Source organism: Salvia splendens, chromosome 19 (genome assembly GCF_004379255.2).
Source record: "Salvia splendens isolate huo1 chromosome 19, SspV2, whole genome shotgun sequence".
NCBI lineage: Eukaryota > Viridiplantae > Streptophyta > Magnoliopsida > Lamiales > Lamiaceae > Salvia > Salvia splendens.
Genome location: NC_056050.1, coordinates 5,223,779 through 5,250,711, shown reverse-complemented (window position 1 = coordinate 5,250,711; position 26,933 = coordinate 5,223,779). Strand labels below are relative to the sequence as shown.

General features: G+C 40.3%; 4 protein-coding genes and 1 pseudogene across 4 annotated transcripts; 1 reads left to right on the top strand and 4 right to left on the bottom strand.

Moving 5' to 3' along the window:
* Nucleotides 1–235: 235 nt before the first annotated feature.
* On the bottom strand, nt 236–1,203 carry LOC121778908 (B3 domain-containing protein REM1-like). The gene is made up of 3 exons (XM_042176297.1): nt 1,117–1,203; nt 762–1,026; nt 236–672 (listed from the first exon to the last, which is right to left on the bottom strand). Exons 1-3 carry the CDS (start codon nt 1,201–1,203, stop codon nt 236–238), a joined length of 789 nt encoding a protein of 262 aa, XP_042032231.1.
* Nucleotides 1,204–1,755: 552 nt separating this feature from the next.
* Nucleotides 1,756–2,704, bottom strand: LOC121778907 (B3 domain-containing protein REM1-like). The gene is made up of 3 exons (XM_042176295.1): nt 2,600–2,704; nt 2,258–2,522; nt 1,756–2,189 (listed from the first exon to the last, which is right to left on the bottom strand). Exons 1-3 carry the CDS (start codon nt 2,702–2,704, stop codon nt 1,756–1,758), a joined length of 804 nt encoding a protein of 267 aa, XP_042032229.1.
* A 2,864-nt stretch (nt 2,705–5,568) lies between these two features.
* Nucleotides 5,569–7,255, bottom strand: LOC121778906. The gene is made up of 3 exons (XM_042176294.1): nt 5,817–7,255; nt 5,650–5,738; nt 5,569–5,590 (listed from the first exon to the last, which is right to left on the bottom strand). The coding sequence occupies exons 1-3, from the start codon at nt 6,186–6,188 to the stop codon at nt 5,569–5,571; spliced, it is 483 nt and encodes a 160-aa protein (XP_042032228.1). The 5' UTR covers nt 6,189–7,255.
* Nucleotides 7,256–9,416: 2,161 nt separating this feature from the next.
* On the top strand, nt 9,417–13,118 carry LOC121778537 (wall-associated receptor kinase-like 2). Its single transcript, XM_042175910.1, has 4 exons — nt 9,417–9,948; nt 10,725–11,087; nt 11,407–11,571; nt 11,781–13,118. Exons 1-4 carry the CDS (start codon nt 9,552–9,554, stop codon nt 12,965–12,967), a joined length of 2,112 nt encoding a protein of 703 aa, XP_042031844.1. The 5' UTR covers nt 9,417–9,551; the 3' UTR covers nt 12,968–13,118.
* A 4,844-nt stretch (nt 13,119–17,962) lies between these two features.
* On the bottom strand, nt 17,963–18,929 carry LOC121779517 (annotated as a pseudogene).
* Nucleotides 18,930–26,933: the final 8,004 nt, after the last annotated feature.

Genomic DNA, 26,933 nt, shown 5'->3' with positions numbered 1-26,933 from the left:
GCAGCTTATCTTTTTGTCGTTTAACATGGGGATCCTTGGACATTGTTAATATTTGATTTTCGAACATGTCACCATATACGTACGTGGAGTTGCACAGACGGCTCCTTCCTTTGGTTGCATTAATAGACATACAGAAAAATCGCACCCCACAGAGTTTACGCACAAAAACAAACACAACAAACCCTAAGACTTAACTAAGATCATGGCCGAATAATAATGGAAACACACAAGCTTGTTATGGGCGATCAAACCAAACATAGAACTGGATATCCTGCGCATCAACGAGCTTAAAGTGGCAACGAACACCGGGGATCAACGCGTTGGCATCCTTGAAGCGGCGCCATCCATGCTTGACCCAGAACTTGCCCGAGCGATGCTTGATCAAGAGCCGCCATGTTTGCCCGTCGACTAGAAAATGCACGACACTCTGCTTCGGGGCGGCACGTAGGTGAAGCTGCCAAAATTCATTAGGAATTTCTATTGTTCGCTTGGTGTTTGATTTGGTCAGCTTCAACGACCATGTGGGATACTCGTCTTCATCAAGCGCACTCCTATCAGCGTCGTAGTCACTGTCGTCTGCTGACTCGGATTCCACGTCGGAGGGGGGATAATCATCCGACGAATCAATGTCAGGTGTGTACACCTCATCGTCCTCTTCCTCCTCAGTTAACGCTATTTCACAAATATGAGAAGGGCAATGCAGGCGGATAGTTTTTTAAACTTATACAAGTAAAACATGTTCAACATCACACGAGACTCACCTGCGCAATCACAGCGTGGCGGACACCCGGTCCCCGACTTGTATCTCTTTACGTGGAAAATCCCCACATCCACTAGAGTGAAGGTTAGTTTCTCACCATGGGAAATATTATTCCCACTCCGGAATTCCGACCATCCAACGCAAAAGTGGCATCCACTGGCTATTCTAAGTGCGCGGACTTGCCAACTGCATCCATTTGGCATCACGAGCCGACAGTCGAACGGCAGGTCATTCCCATATTCCGCAACCCATTGTGGAGGTAGCCGCTGCACGGAATCAACAGAAGAAACACTTTTTTACGGTTGCTCGATACATCAAATCGACAATGTTACTCGTGGAAGGACTATAAAGCATACCAATTCCTCTTTGTTGCGGGAACCGGAAATCACTTTGATGAAGGAAGGAAGCCTATGGTATTCCCCGTACGTTGCGTTGTCCGCCATAGGTAGATATCAACATGTTCCACATAGTGAGGCATCGATTAACATATTTATTGTCGTTTTTCCTCGGTGGATCAACAACCCCCCACCCTCTTTAATACTATGACAAGTCGAGTCAATGGCAAAGGCTGCAACAAAGTAGAAGTGGTTGGTTTGCATTTGATGAGTGCATTTAAAGGAAGTGTGAATCCAATTGTGATCACTGTGCGTGGATGCACGTTGGTCATTGCAGTCATGTGGCCATGTGAAAAGGAATATACTTAAGACTATATCCCAAAAAAGCAACTTAAATTGAACAAATACTACGCCGTGTGTTATTCGACTGAAGCAACAGAATCACTTGCAAAATAATAAGATGACTGAAATTGGTCAAGCTGAATTTAACATTAATCGAAAAAGCCCATACATTAACCACTCTGATCAAGGCACTAACGGAGGTCAAATGAAAATTTACCTTGATCGAAATCCCCTTACAAACTGGTCACAATCACCTACATTACCATAATCAGATCCTAACTACTACCGAACATAGCTAACGTACGCAATTCCAACGATCTAAGGACGTTCAATCTCCACATGGAACTGGACAACAAACGCATCAACGAGCTTAAAATGGCACCGCACCCCTTCGACCAGATTATTGTCGTGCTTGAATCGCGCCCACCCTTGCTTAACCCATATAGTCGTCGAGTTGTGTTTAAGGGTACAACGCCACATCCTCCCATCTGTCACCAGATACAATCCTGCTTGTATTGCACCCATCGGGATATGGCGTCGCCAAAAGCCATATGAAATGTCAAGTCTGCGATTGATGTTAGCCGGAGTGAGCGTAACGATGAATGTTGGGAAGCCATCGATGCTTAGTGCCCGGCTATCGTCTACGTAGTCTTCGTCCATTGTTGTCTCGGATTCAGTCCCCGAAGGCAAGTAATTGTCGGACGAATCGATGTCCGGGCCGTGGCTTCCTTCTACATTGTCGTCTTCAACAACTACAAATAAGCAAGTGTTTGAGTATTAGGCCGATATCTAGAAATTATATGATTTCAAGTTACATTACCGTCGACGTCTCCCTGGGGGGGGCAATGTGTTTCGCTATCAAACCGTTTAACATTGAAAATTCCCACATCCACCAAGGTGAAAGTGAGAACATCGCCATTTACGATCCCGGTAGCACGAACGAAATCCCTCCATCCCGATGCGAAGAAGAACCCATGACCAAGCTTTAGAACTCGCACTCTATAGCGGATTCCATTCGGCCAAACGAGCCTACAGTCGAACGGTAGGTCATGGCCGTGAAACCCGATGAATGCGTCGGGAAGTCGCTGCATATTATACGCCGACGTGAAATATAATTTCTTCCAATATCGTGAGTAACACATCAACGCATAAACGAGCTTACCATGTCATCATGGAATCGCCCCTGCTCGAAAACCGCCATGAATGCAGGGAGTCGTTCGTAGGCCGGGTCGACGTTAGGGCCGGAGTTTGAACCATCAGCTTCCATTTTCGGGTATGTATCTGCAGCAAAGGTGCCGAAATTTTCGACTAAGGGTTGAATGTAGGATATCCGTCTATACACCTATTTCCTATATAGCATTTGCATGGAGAAGACAACCGTATGCATTAAAGTGACAGGATGAGAAAGGTGGAGAAAATTTATGATTCATGCATCGATGGGTCAAAGACATAGGCAATCATAAGTCATCATCTTGTCATACATTATTTATTAAGGTTCCACTTGGTGCTTGGTTATAGATGCACAACGCAAGACATTTCATTAATTTATTAGTGGAGAAACAATGTATGTTAATGTCTACAGAGAATGACTTGAAGAAATTATAGTTTTTATATGCATTATTAGTAAGAAATGCCAAAATTGAAGATCACCCTCTATAATCTAGGTTTATCATTTATAAATGTAGTATATTCGCATGACACAACTTACAAAATGAATAAACAAAACAAGAAAGAGTGAACCCAGCTTATACATACTGATTATAAGTTCCTTTTAATCTCAACTTGTACAAGATAAATGTACACAAACTGCAACAATTGCACTAATACTTAAAAATAATATTATATGCTTTATTTCTTGTGAAGTATGCATGCATTGATTGCACATAGATAGTCATAGATAGTCATATGCCCAATTAGTTTATTGTGTGGCTCAATGGTACTTTGACTGGAGGGACACTAGTAGCATTTATGTCATTGGTAGATAAGTGTCAATCAAATTTACTCAAACTCATCTAATTGATAAAGACCATGCTGTAGCTACAAACATGACTTCCCCACTAACACATTATATGCATGCATAAAATAATAGATGTAAACATAGTTGTTGCCTATTATGCTAGCAGGCGAGCTCGGCGGAAGAAATAAATGGTTTGTTTGATAAGACTTTAATCTAACTGGAGTTAATACATCTATAACAACCACCATAACAATTGCATCGATGGGTACTTCCTAGGCTATTACATAAGGAGCTTGTGCATCACTTAGGAAATTCACAATATTTGTAACACACAACTAACAACAAAAGGGCCATGATCACACGTATCCCTAATCAAGCGACCTTCTTCTACAAAGGCAAGTGGAACGCATCGATGGATACATTGCTACTGGCTACTGTAAGCAAGATGCGAACAAGCATCGCTTCGACTGATGATATGGTTTCCGACTCGGTGCTACACGAGGCATGCAAGGTAATAAATCAACATTTTGGCAATGCAATAACTTGTGCTGATGTTGTCAGTCGGCTGGAGCTACTCCGTGTTCGGCACAAGACTTTCAACGAAATTCTAAGTACACCAGGTGTCCGGTGGGACCTTGACGAGAAGCACATCGTTGCGGACGACGAAACTTGGAAGATTATATTTCGGGTATGTCGTTGAAGTGTGAAATGTGTTGGCATTATCTTTGAAGCATATTGGTTTTCACCATGCGTTTTGCATACCTTTGTTTGCAGACTAACCCCCTCGCCGGAGCGTATTATTATCAAGACGAAGCGGAATATGGCCGCTTAACGGCCGTCTTTGGATGTACGGGGGTGAAGGAGGAAAATTCACGCGAGGTGATAACCCTATCCGACACAACCGAGGTCATTGTGATAACGGATTCGCCCGTGCCAAATGCACCAACTCGTGCGAAGCATGTTCCTTCGCCAGGTGATGCGGAAGAAGTCAATTCGCCCTTCATCAATCCATCTAAGACGGTTATCCGGAAACTGTTTGACGAGTCATCGAGCAATACTGAACAAGGCTCCCCAAGCAGGGCGGGCGGACTTGTTGGACGCATGGATGGAACGCGGTTGATTCCAGTGAAGCAAGAGTACTCATCACCGAAAGGCTCGTCGTGCGCGTCTTGGAGTCCGGCCGCACCATCGCGCAAAGCAGCACCGTAAGTATGTACGTTGTGACCCGGCCAGTGTCGATATCTTTTGTTAAAGTATTTATATTTTGATGTATAAGTAGAATGAAGTAATGGTTGTTTGCTGTGTGTTTAAGGGCTGTTTTGGTAAGTGTGATGTAGAAGCGGGACTGATCTGTTTGGTTTTGAATTTATATTTTGTATGATTAATCGATGCAATGCAATTGTAGTTGACCATAACATAGTACTCTACAGAGGCGAAAAGCAATACTAATGACTATAAAGATGTAAAACAAATACGCATTACAACAAACAAAGTGTGTTAAAAAGTATGTTATTACACATATCATTGCATTAATATAAAGTGCAGAGTCATCTGATGAATAATCGCACCCCCATCGATCACACGCTTGCCCTATGTGCCCACATTGCAGCAGCAAGGTCGTCCCTCTTCTTCGTCCACATTGGGGTTTGCGCGACCGTATTGATAGTGGGCAAGACGGGGTCATCATGATCACTCCCGTACCCATCTTGAAGCTCAACTCCTACCAATTCATCATACGGGTCCACCTCCATGTTAGTGCGAATAAAATTGTGGAGCAAGAAACACGCAATGATCAATCCCGTTTGGACCTCTATAGGATAGAAGCTTGGACTACGAAGTATTCCCCAACGCATCTTCAAAACTGCAAAAGAACGCTCAATCACATTACGAGCTTTAGAATGCTTCAAGTTGAACAATTCAATTGCTGTTTGCGGTGCTTGGGATCCTTGACCCCACTCTTTCAAATGGTAACGAACGCCCTTGTATGGAGTGATGAATCCCTCGCTGTTGGCGTATGCACTGTCACAGAGATAATAGCAATCTACAAATTTGAAACAATGTGCAAAAGTGAGTGTCCAGCATATGCACAATACTAACGCAACTATCACTATGTCTGACCTTTGGGAACTTTAAGCCCGAGAGGCCGGCTTATTGCATCACGTAATATTCGCGAATCACCAGCTGAACCCTCCCAACCTGGCAGCACATACACGAACCGAAGTTGTCGATCACATACTACAAGTGTATTTGTGGACACTTGCCCCTTTCTATTACGATAACGTGGTGTGTCAACAATGGGTACTCGTACGGGTATGTATGTCCCATCTAAAGCTCCTAGACAACCCTACAAACATTTTTGGATCACAGGTCAGCCATGATTTTAGTACAAAGTAAAAACTTGCGGCCAACAGATTACACATACCTTAAACCACTTCCATCTTGAGCCCGTGCAATCATCACCAACCGGATTAGGTTTCACTAACATAATCTCATGCAACGTAAGCACCCCACGGAGCACCATATGTGTATACTTAGACACTGTTTCAGAAGAACGCATGAAATCGTGACCCACAACCCTTGTCTTTTTGTGATGAGCTAGGATGGACAAAAATATAGCAACTTGTTCCTCCACCGTGACAAATTTCTGGTCTATTAATCCAGCCCGGTCACGAAGAATTCGACATAATCTACCGAACGTGTTTCTATCCATCCGCAAATTGTCTATACATGAACGATCACTGACCCGGACAAGCCTATCCAGCTGCTTTACATGCGCCAGAATGGAGTCAATCATTACTTCTTGGGTAACTCTCCCCCCCCCGTTTCCTACTCCGTTCGTTCGATCTGAACATTGTGATGAACATGCTGACAAGAAGCATGTTTAGCCGATAGTTTCGCATTATTTCCTCAAGCAATATCAGTACCTCGGTTGGCTCCTGTCTATCCATCTACATGAGCAAATGTCAGCATAGCTTACTGGAGGTGCTACAAATACAACAACATCAGCTCAAATGACAGACAAGCACAGTTGAATCATCACATTACATCGTTTTAAAAAAAAACGTTAATAAAATGCCTAAATCAATTGCTGGATGGTATTTGTGTAACCCTAAAATCCATGGAATTGTATGCCTAAATCAATTGCTGAATGGACACTGGGGCACAAATGGTGAAGGATATGGGGGTTCATGACCACATGTATTTCTTAGTTTGTTTACAAAACCTCAAAATGGCCAACGTATCTGCCAACGCAAGACACCATCGTTGATTTAAACACAGAACACATACTGACTTCAATATCAGCAGTGCCAATTTCTGGAATCACGTATACTTATTAAGCCAAATTCAGAGGACCGCAGTCTAACACATATTACAACATATAGGCGACCCCTTAGCAACAAATTTAAAAGGCCATTTCGGCTCAATAGCAACCTAATTTAAAGTCAGGTACCGAGATATGCCGAACATACCTGCTGAACATCGTCGTGGTCGGACATGGCAAGCACGGCGAGCGAGAGACCAAGAACGTTAGCTTGCAACCTAACAATCAAAGCACCCGTGGTCAGAAATTCGAATTGGGTAAGCACATTATGAAATTTTAAACTACAAGTGCTACAACGGCAACCACGATGTCCGACCCAATGATCCTCACTGAACACGTCGATTATGAGCAATTGGTGGTTGATTGTGGCGGAAATTCGATGGAGATGGAGTAAATGGAGCTGAGCTGAAGGGTATTGCAGTCAATTTGGGTGAAGTGCGAAATATTCACCGCGATGCTGAGCTCCTATCGCGTGTTTCAGTAGAGACAGAGTTAACTCTGTTTTCGTCGCCCGTATCGCACTAAGAGTCGGGTTATGGGATGGATGCACCGGGTCAGTAAGATTGCTAACATGGAAACCAAACAAAGAATAATGGGTAGATAGGGAGGCCTATCTATGCCTAACATGGGTAACAAACGAAGCCTAAGTCAAAATGATACTATTCTCTTTGAGTTCTGAACTACAGTTTTGAAACTGACACATTAATCTTTTTAATTTTTTATGCTAGATAATAATCTTGTCTTTTAAATTTACCTCAATCACCAACTTCAATAGATGAATCAAGTAGTAGAATGCAATTTAAATTGAGGAAGAATAAGTTGCGGTTAATATACATTCCAACGAATAAAAGCTTTACACAGTATTCAATGTATACAATGAAGTTGGAATATTATAGTGTATGTTTGATCAATCAAAAGTTTTACTGCAAATTTTAAAAGTAATGAAGCATCACACACAAAATTAGAATAAAACACATTCGCTTTGTGGTTTTCAGCCGGTATACTTGAAGCTGTAGGATTGTTGTACATAATAGCATCAACCGTACGTACTTGGACAGCTGTAAAAACTACAATGTTGTGGACTCTTACATTTATCCTTTCTTTCTGTGCATAACATATGTTAACAACAATTTTACTTGTTTATGGACTGATATGTGCAAGAAAGTACTCCCTCCATTCATGAAAAAAAAATTCATTTTGTCATTTTGGGTCTTCTGCAATTTTCATTTTAGGTAATTAGACCCTACATTCAACTGAGTCATTGCACTCATATTTTTTTTATTGAACCTATATATATATATATAGAAGTGTATCCCACAATTACTAACTTTTTTCTCCACTTCTATTCACAAAGTTAAACAATGTCTTAAAATTTGTGTCAAGTCAAAACAAGACTATAAATAACTGACAGAAGGAGTGAGTAAGCAAGAAAGCTTGAGTAGCGAAAGTAACTACATAGGTTCCACAAGTGCTCTAAATTCCTTTAATTTATCAAAAGAATTCAGACTTATGACGCATCAAATAGAGTATTCCATTTTTGAGTAATCATCAATTGAGGTGATGAAATAATGATAGCCACCTTTAGCTTGAAGTATCATAGGACCAAACACGTAGAATAAATGAAGTCTAGTAGTCATCTTGTCTTCCAGAGTAAGGTTCTATTTCTAAATCTTTGAGTGAAATGTAGTCCACCACCATTTGGATCCTTCTCTGATTGACATGGCATAGTCTAAGGTGCAACAAATGCTTATCATTCATTGTGAAAGAATGAGACTTTTTTTTCCTAGAAGAAGTCGATGTATTATTAGATTCTTTATGATGTTGCGAGTATTGTGTTGGTGTACAAGTTGTTTTCTAAGATACAACAACAGATGCAAGAACCACTTTTCTTAATGATGCCTGAATAATCAAACAAAATAAAATATCCATTATCCACAAGTTTAGAAACTAAAGTTAAATATTGGCAAAACGACGGTACCAATGCAATATTGTTCAACACCAAAATTTTATCGTGAGCAAAACGTGAATAAACGGCTCCAACTGCAACAGCCGCTACTCTCATAGCATCCCCTTACTGAAGTAAATCTCAATTTCACGCAACTACCTTGTCACCGGCATCAAATTAGGTTCAATGCAAATATGATCATGCAGACAAGCTTTGAAATTTGAAGGATGATGCTGACTTGGGTTTTCAGACCCACTCTTCCACTTATATTCTCAATCTTATTCACATAGGACATCATCTCAGGACATGGTCTCGCACAGATGTCCCTTCTCTCATTGTTTGTTCATGATATAAATACCCATAAAAATTAAAATACGATCCTCAAATCGCAAAATTTGACTTCATATTTACAATGTTTAAGTTAATAATAATGAGTTCACATCTTGAGTTTTTCAAAGTAGTATCAATTTGAACCAGTTCAGGCTCTACATTTGTCTTGTCAGGCCAGTGCTAACTCCTTTGCAACAAATGCATACCAAGTCTTATTAGATATTGTATAGTATTTCAAAATAAGTAGATAAAGTTGGTCGTCGACTAAGACAAATGTTCCTTTTAATCTTGAATTATTGAGAAAACTAGACGTGGTCATTGGTCAAGGTCTAATCCACTTAGAATATACAAATATAAAACCGGCCGGCAATTGCTATAAATACCAAAATATATTTGAATTTAATCAAACAAACATGCTTCTCCAACTCTGTCTCCTCTATGTCACAATCTGGCTTCACTCAGTCTCAGCGCAATCTTCATCAATTGCGAAGCCCGGATGCCTAGAGCGGTGCGGGACCCAGCCGGTCCCGTACCCGTTCGGGGTGGGGCCGGGTTGCTCCATGGAGCGATCCTTCGAGATCAACTGCAACACTTCCTTTAACCCGCCAAGGGCGTTCCTCTCCATCCTTGGCGGGGAGATCATGGGAATAAACCCGACCAACGTTCGGGTCAATATGCCGAATTTGGCGCTCTCTACTTACGGACAGGGTGCGAGGATCTTGACCGTTGTCTATGGATTGTCGACGACTCGGTATACGTTCTCTGACCAGAACTGGCTCACGGCCATCGGCTGCGACGACATGGCGGCGGTCACGGGGCTAGCCAACCGGAGCTTCAGCGGTGGATGCGTCTCGTATTGTCAGAGCGCGGGTGATTCTGGTGGCGTCGCGTCGTGCCCGAATGATAGCAACGGGTTTGGGCTTGGCACTGGCTGTTGCCGTACCCCTATTCCTAAAGGTACTTACATGTATTCCATTTCGGATCGTTCCAAACTACTTGTTACATTTCTTTTTTATTACTAAAAAAAACCTATGTTCTCTATTTTACTTTCTTTTCATCACACACTTGATTCCCTTTCATAATTATTCTCCTTTCAATTAATCTTTAAATATCAATTTCTCAAATTAAGTGTATAAAAAAACATTTATTTTGATTCTTCTAGCTTTGGTGATCAACGTATTTTGAATATTTTTTAGCACGTTATAGTGACTTACCGTGTTTTAGTGATATACGGAAATAAAACAATTTTTTTATTCGGAAATCTATTGATTAATAATCTAATTATAATAAAGATAATGATCATTTAACCATCCAAAGTTGACCACTTTTCACATTCTTGTCTTAGTATGGTATATTAAGAATAAGAAATTAAACCAATTTTTTTCAGTATTAGTCTAATGATCAGAATCAAGACCTTTTAGCCTAGTTCACACTCTAATATCATCAATTCGGATAATCTTAGCTTAGTTAATTATCACAAATGGATTTTAAAAAATAAACAACGATGATGTTCGATGCTCTTTTTCGTGTCTTTTTTTCCATAGACTGGCCTGCAGATTCAGTTGTTTTGTCGCAAGTAAAAACTCCCTCCATCCCTCCTTATAGGTGCTTCATTTTTTACACTTATTTTGAAATAATAATAATAATAAATAATTAAAGCAGAGAAAAAGTAAAATAAGATGGAGTCTTCTTTACATTATTCTCTCTCCGATCTGACCATCAATCGCATGCAGGCACCACAAACTTGTTTGTAAATTTAACAGACGTACACAGAAACTGGAGAAACAACAAGTTATTCTCTACTAGCTATGCCTTTGTGGGGGAGATGGTCACCTCCAATTTTTCATACCGCTTGAACGACTTAAACAATGCCACAATATTCTTGAGTGACAATTGGTCAGCCAAAAACACCCCGCCGGTGGTCCTCGACTGGAAGATCGGGCAGCAGAATTGCGACGAAGCGCGACGAAATCTGACAACATACGCATGTAAAGCCAACAGTGAATGTGTTAATTTCGATACAAACATTGTAGGGTATCTCTGCAACTGCTCCAAAGGATACCAAGGCAATCCATATCTCGACCCGGGATGCCAAGGTTGGAGCATCGTTCCGATTATAATTTTAATTAGTACTCCCTCCGTTCCTGAAAGTTTGTCACATTTCACTTTTTACTATTTTTGGTAGGGGACCTCATATTCCACTAACTTCATTCTCACTCACATTTAATTATAAAATTAATATATAAAATTAGGACCCACATTCCACTAACTTTTTCACCTCATTTTTTCATTACATTTCTTAAAATTCGTGGCCGGTGAAAGTGTGAAACAATTTATGAGACGGATGGAGTATATAAGATAATTGTTATTTTGTGCTGAAAACAAAATAATTTTTCTTGTTTTGGTTACGAGCAGATTCAGATGAATGCGCTGATAATCCATGCGACCCCAACGCAGATTGCACGAATATACCCGGGAGTTTTATTTGCAAATGTCGTAAAAGCTATGGAGGCGACGGAATGAAAGGCGGAAGTGGTTGCACTAAGTTGCCCCCATCTACAATCATTAATGTCTCCATAGGTAACATATCCTCACTTACTAACATAATATACAGAGTGTTCATCAGTTGGTCTAATGGTAGAGTAATTAATCATGACCAAAAAGGTCTCAGGTTTGGGTCAACAGTGGCGTGGCTTTTTAAATTTATATTCATTTGTCTATAAAAAAAACGATATATTTTATTTTCTTGTTTTTTTATTTTGGTTTTTGTTGTTACATTTGTTTTGCAGGAGTTGGTGCGGGAGTGGGATTTATAATGCTACTGGCAATATGCTTTTATGTATATAAGGCAAAGCAGAAAAGAAACAAGAGAATAGAGAAAGAGAAATTCTTCGAACATCTTCTTTTACAACATCAAACAAACGAAGGCACACTCGAAAGAACCAAGCTTTTCCCGGCAAAAGAGTTGGAGAAAGCCACCGATAACTTCAACGCGAGCCGAATTCTCGGGCAAGGAGGACAAGGCACGGTGTACAAAGGAATGTTATCCGACGGTAAGATCGTCGCTATCAAGAAACTGAAGCTGGTCGACGAGGATCAACTTGAGCAGTTGATCAATGAAGTGGTGATACTATCGCAGATAAACCACAGAAACGTGGTTAAATTGTTGGGATGTTGTTTGGCCACGGAGGTTCCTCTCCTCGTATACGAGTTCGTGTCTCACGGGACCCTTTTCGATCTCATCCATGACCGCAACGCTGAAATATCCCTTTCTTGGGAGATGCGTCTGAAAATGGCAGCAGATATAGCAGGGGCACTGGCGTACTTGCATTCAGCATCTTCAGTACCTATATTTCACAGGGACATCAAGTCCAGTAACATCCTTCTGGATGAAAAATATGTGGTCAAAGTGTCCGACTTCGGGACTTCCAAGGTTGTCGCAGTGGATCAGACTCACCTGACCACATTAGTGAAAGGGACATTCGGGTATCTAGATCCAGAGTATTTCCAGACTAGTCAGTTCACAGACAAGAGCGACGTGTACAGCTTTGGAGTAGTACTGGTCGAGCTTCTGACAGGACGAAGGCCGATATCGCCAGATACGAGAGAAGGAGACAGGAATCTAGCGACGCGTTTCTTGGCTTCGTTGGAAGCTGGCGATCTCAAGAGTATCCTCGATGGCCGGGTGTCGGAGGAGGGTGGGAGGGAAGAGGTTGGTAGTGTTGCAAGGCTTGCGGAAAGGTGCTTGAATCACAAGGGGAAAATGAGGCCAAGTATGAGAGAAGTAGCAATAGAGTTGGAAAGCATTAGAATGTCGCAAATGCCATCAACTGCAAGGGGTGAAGAAGGTGTAGAAATTAGTGGATGTGAAGTGAAGCCAATGATGATTACAGACATAGATTACACGTGGGCTAGTGGTAAAACTGAGATCTCTTCTCCATCGGATACACGTCCCTTCATTTCTGATATTGTGTGAGCGTTACATTGTTTTTATGTAATTTACACTATACTACTAGTTAAGGATTGATTGAGTTTATTTAGGTTTTTTTAGTGGTGTATTATATGCTGTAATAACGCATTTCATTGTTTTGCTTGCTTATTAATTACGGCATTTATAAGTTCTTGATTTTGGTCAATTCGAATTTGTCAAAAGAACTCGAAATTATTTAGTGGAATTCGACGAATCAACGTGCGCTAAGTGGATTTATATTTATAAGTATAGATAACTGGCGTGGGTTGCTAAGTGAACAACTCCTTCGAACTATGCTAAAGAAACGTATATGTAAAGACGATACTCAAGAAAACTAAGAAGATGCTTGCTCGAAACTTAATGTATGTTAACTTTATTTTTTGGCAACTAAAACTAAATTTTGTTGGCCTAGTAAATCTTGGAATTCAATAGTCTAGCTATATATATCCCGGTGTTGTGTTAATCGAAGGGTTTGTTTTTGGCATAAGTAGTATTCCCTACCTCTCTTGGAAATATGAACTTTTGAACAGTATTTTAATGTACAATTAATCAAGTATGGAAGATAAAAAGAACAAAAAGTGATAGAAGTAATATGAGAATGAATTTCACCTTATTAGATAGAAATAAATTTAATTTCTAAAATAAAATGTATAATTTTAAGGGACGGGTTAAAATAAAAATAGTTCTTTTTTATATAGGTAAATGATAATTTTAATTTGTCAAGGAGATGTAATGCCTTATTCAACTTGTGACATTTCAAAACGAATACAAATCAGTTAAACAGAGATAAGCATTTCCTTTATGGGTACGGATAAGTCACTATCAGAGGCGGACCAACATCGAGTCATGCGAGTCGTTGGAACCCCCCACCCATTTGGCTATTTAATTATCTATAATAGACTAAAGTCCCAAAATGACCCTTAACATATTGCGTTTTTTTTATTTTGGTCAAAAACATTATCTTTTGAATTATTCGGTCCCTCACATTTGAAATCAGATCACATTTGGTCCATTTTGGACGGTTCCGCCAATTTTTTTACTGTTTTAATTACCGGGTCACAAATCCGTCACTAACTGGGAGAAACTAATCCGTCACTAATCTGTCACTAATACGCGCAAGAACATCTTCAAGCATGCATTTGTCTCCCTAATTCATACAAAGTCGAATTCCCACAAACTCGAATTACACTCGAGAATGTGAAGTCGTTAACATCCAAACCTTCCCATAACGCAGCCTTGAAGACTCTCAAGGCCTCTCCGTCCTCCCCTGTTTGGGCATAGCCGTATATCATCGAGGATATCACATTTCTCTCAGGCATTTCGCTGAACACCTTTCGCGCATCACCTAAACTCCCACATTTTGCATACATATCAACAACAGAGCTCCCCACAAACACATCCGCATCAAACTCAGTTTTTACCGCGAGACAATGAACGGATTTCCCCATAAACTGATCGTTACTCATACCACAAGCTTTCATCACACGCGGCAAAATATAATCATCCGGAATCATCCCATCGTTGCGACGCATCAGCTTGAAATACTCAAAATCCGTGAAAGGGAAGCTCATTTTGAGCGAAACATGATATGATTGAACTCCAAGTGGTGGAAGATTTGAATTGAGTTTCGTGAAATATTCGCTCCGATCAATACGGGAGCTGGAGCTTGGAGTAGAAGTTGATCAAATGGTGGCAAACGAGAGGTATCAAATGCATACTTGAAGATGTTCTTGCGCGGATTTGTGACGGATCTGTTTCTCCCAGTTAGTGACGGATTAGTGACGGATTTGTGACCCGGTAATTAAAACCGTCAAAAATTTGACGGAACCGTCCAAAATGGACCAAATGTGATCCGATTTAAAATATGAGGGACCGAGTAATTCAAAAGATAATGTTTTGGACCAAAATAAAAAACGCAATATGTTAAGGACTATTTTTGGACTTTAGTGTCTATAATAAAATATTAGTAATTTGTTTGGTCTGTTGGCTGTTGGCTGACGAGGCTGACATGTAACCACATTATCATAGGTTTGATTACTCTTGCTGGCATATGTTGACTTAATTTATTCTTATCCTGTTTCCTTTGTAAAATTTTATTTGTTTTAATTTGTATTTCCATGGTTCTCGTAACTAATTTAATTTATTAACGTTGTTTTTTATTTTCACGTAGTTTATTAACTATTAATTAATTAATTAATTAATAGTAGTATTTTTTATTTTCTTACACTATAAATTTTGTTTATTTTTCTATATTTGTATAAATGTTATTATTATAAGATCATAAATTAATAATCATTAATTTATAAAATTATTTTCTTTAATTATTTCAACGCCAACATTACATCGTATGGTATTTAATTTATGTTGCTCATTCAAATTATTTATCTCTCTCATCCATCTCTCTCGCAACTTCGTAATATGTTGGGTTGTTTCTAGAATTGTCGACCCTAAAAATATGAAATTATCGATATTCGTAATTTGGACCCCCCAATATAAATATCTTGCGTCCGCCACTAGTCACTACCTAATTAATAACTCATATTTCACACAATCAATAATCTTGTTTATTTATTTATTTTTGGATCGTACACAAAATTAAGTCACTTTTTGGTAAATTCATCTTTTTGTTATGTGGTAAGAGTAAGAGCATCCACAACCGTGCTCTTGCCAGCGGCACGGTTGTGGGCCCGGGCGGTACTATTCATGCCTGCTCTCTGGCAAGAGCACAACACCCACAACTGTGCTCTTCCGCAAGGACGAGCACAATTAATATAAAATTCAATTACACAAAAACATTTCCATAATATTAAAATTCATTTAAAACCCACAATAAATATTACAAATGACAAATAAAATTAAACATTGCATAATTAAAATCCTAAAAATTAAAAATTACATAATTAAAATCCTAAAAATTAAAAATTACATAATTAAAATCCTAAAAATTAAAAATGACACTACTCGTTGCCGAATTTCGCCCACATGTGGTTGATTAGGTCTTCTTGTAGTTGATTGTGGATTCGAGTATCGCGCATTGTGTGTCTTGTCTCGATCCTCTGGCCAACCGTCGTATGCTCGCCTCGGCGTAGGGGAGACCTCGCTGTTGAGCTTCCGGCTTCGTCCTCGTCGTAGAAGCTAGCCGCCCTCGGCCCTTCGTCGGCTATAATCATGTTGTGTAATATAATACACGTGAACATGATGTCGGCGATATTATTCACGTACCACAGCCGAGCCGGGGCCTTCACAATGTTGAATCGAGCTTGAAGGACCCCGAAGGCTCTTTCGACATCTTTCCGCGCTGACTCTTGACGCTGCGCAAAAAGAACCCGTCTCGGGTCGTGCGGGTTGTGGAGCGTCTTCACGAACGTCGACCACCTTGGGTAGATACCATCGGCGAGATAGTAACCCATGCGGTATATATTTCCGTTGATGGTGAAGTCGATCGCCGGTGCTACACCATTCATCACATCATTGAAGAGTGGTGACGAATATAGCACATTCAAGTCGTTGTTGGATCCAGCAACGCCGAAATATGCATGCCAAATCCATAGGCGGTAGTCGGCGACCGCCTCAAGGATAAGCGTTGGGCCGCCGCCTTTGTGACCGCTCAAGTGTTGCCCCCTCCAAGCAGTCGGACAATTCTTCCACCTCCAATGCATGCAGTCAATGCTGCCAAGCATTCCGGGAAAGCCATGGACTGATTCATGAAGACGAAGCAACCGTTGGCAATCATCAGTGGTGGGTGCTCGAAGGAATTCATCCCCAAAAGCAGAACGAACGCCCTCGCAAAAATTCTTTAAACATAGGATTCCAGTGGACTCACCGATATGCAAATACTCGTCGAACATGTCGGCCGTTTGCCCAGTAGCGAGTTGTCGGATGGCACACGTACACTTCTGCAACGCCGTGATACTTTGCCGGCCGGCTGCATCTACACCTGTTTGAAAGTATTCAACACGTGCGGACAATGTGTTGACAATTCGCATGAACAAGCGCTTTGATATGCGAAAACGGCGCCTGAAGTAATCTGCCGGAAACCGCGGCTGGTCGGCAAAGTAGTCGGCAACGAGCCTTTCGTGGGCTCCCTCCCGGTCACGATGGATGTACCGTCGATTTGATCTGGTTCGTTGAGGAGGAGGAGCAGGGGTATTCGCCGCGACATATGCTTCGTAAGCGGCACGATGTTGTTCGTAGTATTCTTATTCTTCGCGTTCCGCTTCCGCCATAATATGGGTGAAATCCATTTGAGATTTTGAGTGGGTGATGAATGTGTTGATAGTTTGTATGAGAATTATGAATGAGAGATGAATGAGAGATGATTTGATGTGATAAATGGATGATGAATGTGTGTATTTATAGATGATTTTGGGGAAAAAAAAATAAAAAAAAATCAAAAAAATTCAGAAAAAACGGGAAAAAAACGGCCATATTTTTGGGATTTGGAAAATTTTTTTTTTTATTTTTTAGCATTATTTATAATTAAATACCGATTTTTAAAAAAAAATAAAAAAAAGTTAAACACAACGGCTATGCCGTTGACGAATGGGAGCGCGCCACGTGTGCGTCCGCTGGCACGGACGTGCTCGATACATCGAGCAGCGCCGTGCCAGCGGCGCGGCTGCAGCGGCGGCGGTCCTGCGCCTTGCCAACGGCGCGGACGGCGGTGGCGTCTTTCGCCACCGCTGCGGATGCTCTAAGTATCTATTAATAACACTTATTATATTTTCTATCTATCTTTCTTGCTGAACCATATATTTTCTATTCAACCAATTTTGGAATTATACTCCCTCAATTTGTAAAGTCCATTACCAAGACTATATATTATTGGCAGTACACGAAGGGTGTATATTAATTTGGAAACAATAGTCCAGCCTTAATTTGTGACAAATTGACGGTAAATTAATAACACAAATATAGTAATACTGAAATTTTAACTAATAAAAGCACATTTCTGATTGATTTATTTAGTTTTAAGAGGTTTCTTAGCAGCTAGATAATGTACTAGTTATAGGTATGACACCATTTTTCGAGTGTTGGCGTTGCCACTCCGATGTTCTTCATGTCGACAACATTGGCTGAAACATGACATACAACCATTATTTATCACCAATTTCAAGAATTGATCATATGTATATTATTGAAACAAAAATTGCACCATTGTGAATTTCAGATGAGGCAGCAGCAGTTGCATCAACAATGTCAGTAACCTCATCATAGTCCAACGATACCGCATCAAACACAGTCTGTCTTGTGCAATTTGGAGTTTGAACCCCTAACAATTAATTAAATAGGATTATAGTACTAATTTAATTACTTATGTAAATTTAATCTCCCTATATAACAATTACAACATGAATTTAAATTTAAATTACCACATACTACTATCTTGGAGATTCCAGCTCCCTGTACATATGAGTGAAGGTTCGTGTTAAGGAACGCGCTAAATCGGGTCTTTATGAGTTTGTAGTCATGGGGTTTGATCTCGAGACCTTCTACTAGTTTTGCGCCAGGGCTACCCTTTACGACCAGTTTAGTTTTATCCACGTCTCTTCCAAGAGAATCGTGCTCACGAACAACCTTAGATCATTAATTAAGGCAAAATACTATTTATTTTAATAGATCCTTATATTACTATTCATTTGCCAAGAACATAGAGTATGATACTTGAGCATAGAAATAAAAATTGCACCCAAATAATCGGAATATCGCGGTTTCGAGCTACTTCAACGGGCCTTGATAACATTCGGCACAATAGCTTCACCTTTCACAGCGGCCGGACTGTACGGCAGGATCAAATCTTTCTACAAAGATGTTAATTTAGAGAGAGAAATAAAGGAGCTAAGTTTATAGTACTATTAATTAATTAATAGAAAATGGAGTGCATAATTATGTATGAAAATATAACTAATTTGAAATGGACCTGCATATCAATCACAAGAAGAGCAGTGTGCTTCCACGCCTCTGCCATATCCACAATTGAAGAAATAACTTGTGTAGGAGTTTCTTTTAAAAGAAGGGAAGATGCTAGATTTAGAAATGACAAAAATGGATTGGACTATTCAGTTTGAAAAAGTATATTTTTTCTATATTTATTTTGTTTAATTTTATATCAGTATTAATAAGGATAACCGGGTATGGTACATGGAAATGTATTGGTAGTAATAAGGATAACTAGATATGGCACTTGGATAAGAAAGATACATCACATAATTAGGCTCCGGTACCACGGAACTGGAGCCTTCAATTCCAAATCCGATATTCAGTACTGCAAATTATATGAATTTGGAATTGATTTAGAATTCCAATTCTTTTCAATTCCACGTCAAGAGTAGAAAATTGGAATTCCAAATAATTATAAAATTGAACACTTTCACACACTACATAAACACACCACACACAACACACGTAGTCACACGCACACATTCACACACAGAGTAACCAATGGCGGATCCAGAAATTTTAAATTGGGGGTACGAGTTTTTACTTTACACATTGAAAATAAACACTACAATTTATAACTTAAATAATATTCATTTCTGAAGTCATATATATTAAAATAATAACTAAAATAAAAAAAATAAAATGCAAAGTAGTCCTTAATATCTAAATAAAAATAGAAACAAATTCAAATTTATACAATTCTAATAAAAATATAAGTGAGATAAAATATAAAAAAAAGAATAAAATATAGTACTCCCTCCGTCCCATAGTAGATGTCGCACTTTCCTTTTTAGTTTGTCCCCCAAAAGATATCACATTTCCTCTTTTGGAAAAAGTTTCTTCTCATATCAATTATAAAATTATATTTTCTCTCACCACTTAACACACAAAATAACATCTCCTAAAATCCCGTGTCATCTTCTAAGTGTGACATCTACTTTGGGACGGAGGGAGTACTCCATAAACTACCTATGTAGTACTACTTGAAAATGTTAAATAGAAAGAATAAATGAAAACTATCTAAAATCTGCAAAACATAAAAATGGTTTATAAAGATAAATACTGGAGTAATAATTAATAAATAAAATAGAGAAGAACAAGGAGGCAGCATTCGAACTCTGGTCATTGACCAGAGAAATAGAATAATCTATCAATGGACCACCGATCCTTCATGTATAATTTATGTCATATCTATATTAAGTAAGACACACACTGACACACACACTGACACACACACATAGTCACGCACACAGGCGCACACACATAGTCACACACACATTAACACACACGCACACACTCTATCACACACCCACGTTATCATACACACGCAGTCACACACTTAAACACACATAGTCTCACACACACACACACACACACAAACCACACACTGTCACAGACACACACACAGTTACACACATAGACATAGAATCGTGATATATAATTTGGTTTCGGTTTGTTATCTTTTCTATACAATTGGCTTTCCTTATCTATGCCATTCAGCTTAGGAAAGAAGGATATAAATCCTAGAGATGCATGTTAAACTGTCTCAACAAATTAAGAAACATGCAGAATTCAAGCTATTATTAAGTTAAAATGGTTGTGACCGTTTCGTACACATTTGTTATACAACTATACTTTAAAAAATTAAGTACTAATTATAGTTCTTATGTCCCACTGTTGTTGGGACATTCCGTTTAAATATGTGATTAAAGAAAATGATGTTTAATGAGTTTAATAAAAAGAAAATAAGAATTGAAAATAAAATAAAAACTGATAAATGTATTACTTATATCAAAAAAAAAGTTAACAATAATAAATCAATCATTAAACAAAAATATAACACAACCACACAACAGGGGAATAATACATTTCTTACGAACTTTTAAATGACATTCGCTCTCATATAGGAGATTCAAAGTAAAAATAAGCCATTGGTAAGCCCGCGTTTCTTATTATTTCTTATTATGACAATTTATGCATCTCCGGCTTTCATTTACGGAGTCGTGCCCCAACTATTTAAATAGTTAGAGCTTAACAAACAGTCCCAGACATATTTTGTCTGGTCTGGTTCTTTTTTTACTCAGAAAACGCTTGATTCGCGTGTTTTTTTCCGACTCACGATGTTAAGAGAGGATTTCTCTTAACAAGATTCCGGCGTCGCGGGAGCTTTGCCCGTCGATCAAACCAAGAACAATACAAAATTGAAATAAAGCGTTAAAATAAGATAATTGTATTTCTTCAATGATTGAGGAGGATACAATGACTCCTATTTATAAGATTAGCCCTAACTAAATGAACAAGAAAATATAGATACTAAGAATATATGAAAAGATATGCTAAATCAATACTAAACCAAATAATAGATATATGGGGATATTTCTAGTGATATACTCGTATCACACGACCTGCCCAAATCACTCGGTCAGACGTTTCTCACTACAATGTGGCGTCTTAGTGAAACAATCATATCTTCTTCTACCAGACTCTGATTGAGGCGTGTGAAACATCCACGCGAAGCTCTTTCGAAGATGAATGCACTGGTGGCCTTGTAGATGCGTCTGAAATTAATATTGATAGATTGAATACTGTTTAGATTCAGACCTTTTTTTCTTTCTCCGCTCTCTCTTAGAGCTCGGTCTTTCGTCTTACAATATATCAAAATGAGTCTAGTTTTCACCTAAGAAAGGTGTTAAAATAATGCAATCAAAGACTACAATTTGATTCACATCAAAATGTATTTTTGAACTTGCAAGCAGTTGTGATATAATGAAATATGTTGCAGTGTGATGAACCAAGTGCAATATATATAATGTTCTATATGCAGTGCATATAATACCGAAAAATATGCCTATTTTAAGATCCTGTATGAATATTTTGTTGGAATATTGAATTTAAGATGTCCGGTCAACGAAGTTTGACCAATAATAAATGTGACGAGACATTTAATTTTTGGAAATTAAATGATATAGCGTCGATCTACGTTCCGCGTAGATGACCGTAGTATATCCACTTTTTCAAATCCGATTCCCGGTGAGTGAGAAATAGTGGATAAAAGTTGGTCACATTGTAGTTTTTGATAAAGCTATGAGTTGAAAGTGTAGGGAGTAATTAACTAATGTTAATTATCCCACATAGGAGATGAGACACGTCTTTAAATGTGTATTTATTAAGTGACTTACTACACTTAGTAATTATCGAGGACTGAGATGGGTGAAAGAGCCCACGCGCGCGCACACGCGCGCTGAGCCGAGCCGTGCCCTTGCTCTTGGTCTTAGACTTGGACTTGGATCTTGGCAATTGGTCTTTGGGTGGTCTTTGGGCTTGGGCCTGTCCCTGGATCCAGACTTAATGTTTTGGACCACCTCAGTTTTGGGCAGCAGCCTGATCAACTCGGCCTGATGTGCCTTGAGTGATGTCTTGATCAGTGCCTTGATCAAGTCACGAAGTCCACATGTGACGGTTAAACAAGGGCGTTGATAAGTCGTATTCTAGGCCTTGGTTACTGGTCAGTATGATGTGCATATTTGAACTTTATCTGCAAAACAAGTTGCTTAAGCGTGCAGGTTGAGTGTTCTAGCCAGTAGGCAAAGCTTCAGATACTTCAGGTGAAAAGGGCGTCAGGACGATTACGTACTGACCAGTATACATGCAAAAATGGCTCGAGATGGAGAAGAAGGATAGCTGGGACTGATCAACCACAATTAAGGGCAAAAAAATCATCTCACCACAAGGTTTTACCCTAAAATCAAGGGTAAGCCTCCCTATAAAAGGAAGCCACTTGGAGAGAGAGAGGAGGATCTATTATTCATCATCATCCACTATTAGGTAGAATTCTCTCGGTAGTTCAGTCCTTCAGCCCAGTCCAGAGCCTCATTCCTCGCCACAACCATGATCACCTGAGTTCTAGAAGTCTCCGGAGTTCCAGAAGTTCTCTTTCCAGTCAGCACGATCGTAGTTAGGAGTTCCATCGCCCGGAGTGGCAAAACACTTTTATTTCGCTTTCGTAGTTTAATTTACTTGCATTTTTCCTTACGCTGGATCTTTGTTTGCTTTTGAATTTCACCGCCTAGAAGTACTTTGTTTGAAGATCCAAACATGTTTTATGCTATGAAGTTGTTTTCTGTTCAGTTTACTTCGCCGATCTCTTTTCCTTTTGCCTAGTTAGCTTAGATCTAGAGTTTCTGGTCGTTTTGAGTATCGAATCGTGTGTTTCCAGTTAGTAGTTTATTTCTTCGAGTTAGCATAATCTGTTTACTTTTATTTCATAGAGGTTTGTTTCATGCAAGGTGCAGTTATGTGTTTCCTGTTTTCTTCCATGCTGATCAGTAGGAGAGATTTCAGTTTCCATGTTTGATTTTCGATTTGGAATGTTTGATTGTAGATCTGTGTTCGTGAGTTATTAATCTGTGTTTTTATGGTGCTGAATATGTTTTGTTTTCTGATTTTAGTTTGTGTTTGTTGAAGAAGATGATGTCCATATCCAAGTTTGGGACCACTTTGCTTTTCAGATGTTTTTTGCTTTTTGTCCTTCACCTTTAGTACACCCTGCAGATCTGTCAGCCTAGTCACCACAACTACCACTTATTCTCTGCTTTTCTGTTTAGCCTTTTATAGAAACCTAGTACTTTCCGCATATTTTCTATTACACCGCATCCACCATAATTCCACGTACACCACTACATGTCGACCACCATTCACCCTTCCTAGTCAGTAGGACACCATCTTAATTTCCCGTCTAGGTAGAGACTCAACCCAAGCGTGGTAGCTAACCAAACCTTTCCAGAATATCACCACAATTCCCAAAACGCATTCATCTCTGTGGGATTCGACCCCTACCTTCACTATACTACCCAGTAGAAGAGGGTTGAGGATTTATTGATACCAGGTTCAGGATTAGCAGGGACTTCCATACTGATCAGTAGGATACACCCTTTGCTTGAAACGACACCTGCACAAACCTGCTCTTTCAAATAGCGCCGTTGCCGGGGATGGATGGCGTTTTTGAGTTGCTATTGTGTGTGATACTTTGGTGTATATATTGTGTATAATTTTCCTTTTCTTTTCATTTCAGTTTATGAGCAGTAGCTCGTCTCCTGATCAGTGGAGGCCGAAAATACTCAAGCGAGGAACTATACTCGTAACCACTCGTTCTGGCCTGTCGACCACCTTGTCTGACCAAGGCACGAGTAGTGACGAGGAGAAGGGCACCATAGAGGGACCAATACCAGAAGAGAAACCACTGTTGGAAGACAACCCAAGGGAAATGGCCAACCAGGGAGATGAAGCCTCATGTGATCGCGATCCTGCCTACATACTGTGGGAAGAGCTATGAAGGGCCGTATGAGTTTCTTCATGAGTTTTGTAAAATTTGTAGGGCGCAGAGGAGACCAGCAGGAGCGACTGAGGATGATTATAGGCTGAAGGCTTTGCCATTTGTGCTCAAGGGGGAAGCTAACACCTGGTTCATGCGCCTGCCCCCCAACTCTATTGAGACTTGGGCCGATTTCAAGTCAGCATTCCTGGGCGAGTTTTTTCCGTCATCCAAGACAAGCGCGCTGAAGAGGAAAATAACTAATGTGAAGCAAGGGTATGATGAACCCTTGAGTGATTATTGGGCAAGATACATGGGTCTTTTGGAATCATGTCCCAACCATCGCATGGCGGACATTGAAGTACATCATACTTTCTACGAAGGTATAAACGCGGTAACCAAGGACCTGGCAAATTCATCGTCAGGAGGAAGCTTCACGCAATTACGGGTCAGCGAAGCGAAGAGAGTCCTAAGGAAGCTACTGAATGCAAAGAAAGAGTATGACCATTCAAGGGAAGGATACAACCGAGAGCGGGCTGTTGTTGCCTCGTTTACTGATCAGGAAAATAAGCTGGAGCAGAAAATGGATTTGAAAATGGATGAGCTGAAGAAGTTACTTCTGAGTGCGATCGAGAAGAGCACTCCACCACCTCCCCCAGCTGGGAATTACAAGGGTGCAGAGCAGGGAAATCAAGGACCGAACTATGATCAGCCTAATGACTTCGGGAATATGGAGCAAGTTAATGCTGCGGGGTACTTCAATTCTAGTGGGCATTGGATTCAAGGTAGACAACGGGATGCACTATGGAGGGATCATCCAAACTTCCGATGGGGTGACGGAAGCCAACATCAGAACCAAGGTCAGAACCAGTATAACCCCCATCCGAACCAAAACCCTAACCGTGGACCAGCAAACCCAGACTACCAGCCCAACTGGTCAGGAAGAAACCAACAATCCCAAAACCAAAACCCACAAAACCAGAACCCGAACCCTGTCTATGTGCCGCCCCACCAGAGAAACTTCCAAAATTTCCAAAATCAGCCGAACCCAGGACCCCAACACCATCAGAACCAAAATCAATTCCAAGGCCAGCACCAGAATCAATATCCTCAAGATCAGTACACCCCTCCCGCCTAATCAAGGCCAGCAAAACTCCCAGAACTATCAACACCAAGGGCCGAGTCATTTCCAAAATTCGAACAGGCCAAGGAGATCCGTTGAGGACATGATGGGTGAAATGCTAGCGTCACAACAGAGCATCAAAGGAGAATTGCAATCCCATAATGAGGTCATGCAGGGGATGCAAAATGCCCAGAAGGAACATAAGGCGAGCATGGATATGATGAATAGGCAGTTAGCTCAACTGGCCAGTTTGGTGGGTGATTTGAAGGGAAATGCGGGGAAACTCCCATCTACAGTCCAAATGCCCGAAAAGGCAAATGTGAGTAAGGTTACGTTGAGGTCAGGAACTACTTATGACGCGCCTCAACCGAAACGACCTAGTGGAGGATCCAATGGAATGAAGATCGGAGGCGATACCATTTCAGCGGAAGAATTAGGGAGACCTATGCCTCGGATGCAGGATCCATTCTTCTTGGATGATACACCAAGTGTAAGAGGTGAACCCGACACCCTACTGACCAGGAAGGAACCTCCTCAAGAGGAAGAGCCCAGAATGGAGGCCCAGACCCAGGAACTACCCAAGAAAGACTCCAAGAAGGTTGCTGAGGGACCAGTAGAGGAGAAAAAAGGGGAGAAACCATTCCCATTCCGATTTGTTACAAAGAGGAAGAAAGAGAACCCGGTTGACTACTTGTCGATTTTTGGGAAGTTGGATGTCACCATACCATTCCTCCAAGCCGTGAAGCTACCCCCTCTCGGGAAATTCATAAAGGACTTCATAGCCGGGAGAGCCCAGAAAGATGGCAAGATTATGGTGGAAGGGATATCGTCAGCAATAGTGCAAGAGAAGTTACCACCCAAGAGAACCGACCCAGGTATGTTCACCCTACCCATAACTGTAGGAGATGTGAAGGTCGAACATGCAATGTGTGATTTGGGGGCATCTATAAATGTCATGCCATTGTCTATCTATAATCGGTTGAAAGGAGTGAGGCTGTCAAATACTAGGGTGTTGATCCAACTGGCTGATAGGTCGTGCATAAGTCCTGAGGGAGTTTTAGAAAATGTGTTAGTAAGAGTGCATGATTTTACATACCCTGCTGATTTTTATGTGATTAAAATGAGTGAGCATGAAGCGAGGGAGTCTAGTGGAGTCTTGTTAGGAAGACCTTTTCTGAGAACGACCAAGACAATAGTGGATATGGCTGAGGGGACTATTTGCATTGATTTTCATGGGGAGAAGTTTACCTTCGATATAAATGATGCCATGAAGAAACCCATCGATTCTGAAAATCTATGCTATGTTGATGTGATTGACCCCCTAGTCCAAGATTTTCTTGAGACCGAACTATTGCAGGAGAAACTCCAGTCTTTAGATGTTTATGAACAGGCTGACATAGAAGCTGCTGCATGGTGTGATCTGATCAGTAGCCAAGGGTTGACTGATGAAGAAATAGAAGTAGCGATCAAGGAATTCTGTCAGAAATCGGAGTTCATTGGAGCCGCAGGGGCTCAGCTACCAGTCAGTATAGAAGAACCATCAGAGGGAGATTTAGAAAAATAAGGAGAGACTGAGAAAAACCCCTTTTACCCGAAGA

Bases quoted from the DNA above. Each gene is read 5' to 3' on its own strand.
- LOC121778537 (XM_042175910.1), top strand. From the start codon at position 9,552: ATGGAGCGATCCTTCGAGATCAACTGCAACACTTCCTTTAACCCGCCA. The intron at 11,088-11,406 runs GTTGGAGCATCG...GGTTACGAGCAG, and splicing joins TCTCGACCCGGGATGCCAAG to ATTCAGATGAATGCGCTGAT. The intron at 11,572-11,780 runs GTAACATATCCT...TTTGTTTTGCAG, and splicing joins AATCATTAATGTCTCCATAG to GAGTTGGTGCGGGAGTGGGA.
- LOC121778906 (XM_042176294.1), bottom strand. From the start codon at position 6,188: ATGATTGACTCCATTCTGGCGCATGTAAAGCAGCTGGATAGGCTTGTC. The intron at 5,739-5,816 runs GTATGTGTAATC...AAATGTTTGTAG, and splicing joins CAAGATGGAAGTGGTTTAAG to GGTTGTCTAGGAGCTTTAGA. The intron at 5,591-5,649 runs GTCCACAAATAC...ATGTGCTGCCAG, and splicing joins CGTAATAGAAAGGGGCAAGT to GTTGGGAGGGTTCAGCTGGT.
- LOC121778908 (XM_042176297.1), bottom strand. From the start codon at position 1,203: ATGGCGGACAACGCAACGTACGGGGAATACCATAGGCTTCCTTCCTTC. The intron at 1,027-1,116 runs GTATGCTTTATA...GATTCCGTGCAG, and splicing joins CCCGCAACAAAGAGGAATTG to CGGCTACCTCCACAATGGGT. The intron at 673-761 runs GTGAGTCTCGTG...TTTGTGAAATAG, and splicing joins GCCACGCTGTGATTGCGCAG to CGTTAACTGAGGAGGAAGAG.
- LOC121778907 (XM_042176295.1), bottom strand. From the start codon at position 2,704: ATGGAAGCTGATGGTTCAAACTCCGGCCCTAACGTCGACCCGGCCTAC. The intron at 2,523-2,599 runs GTAAGCTCGTTT...TATAATATGCAG, and splicing joins GGCGATTCCATGATGACATG to CGACTTCCCGACGCATTCAT. The intron at 2,190-2,257 runs GTAATGTAACTT...GCTTATTTGTAG, and splicing joins CCCCCAGGGAGACGTCGACG to TTGTTGAAGACGACAATGTA.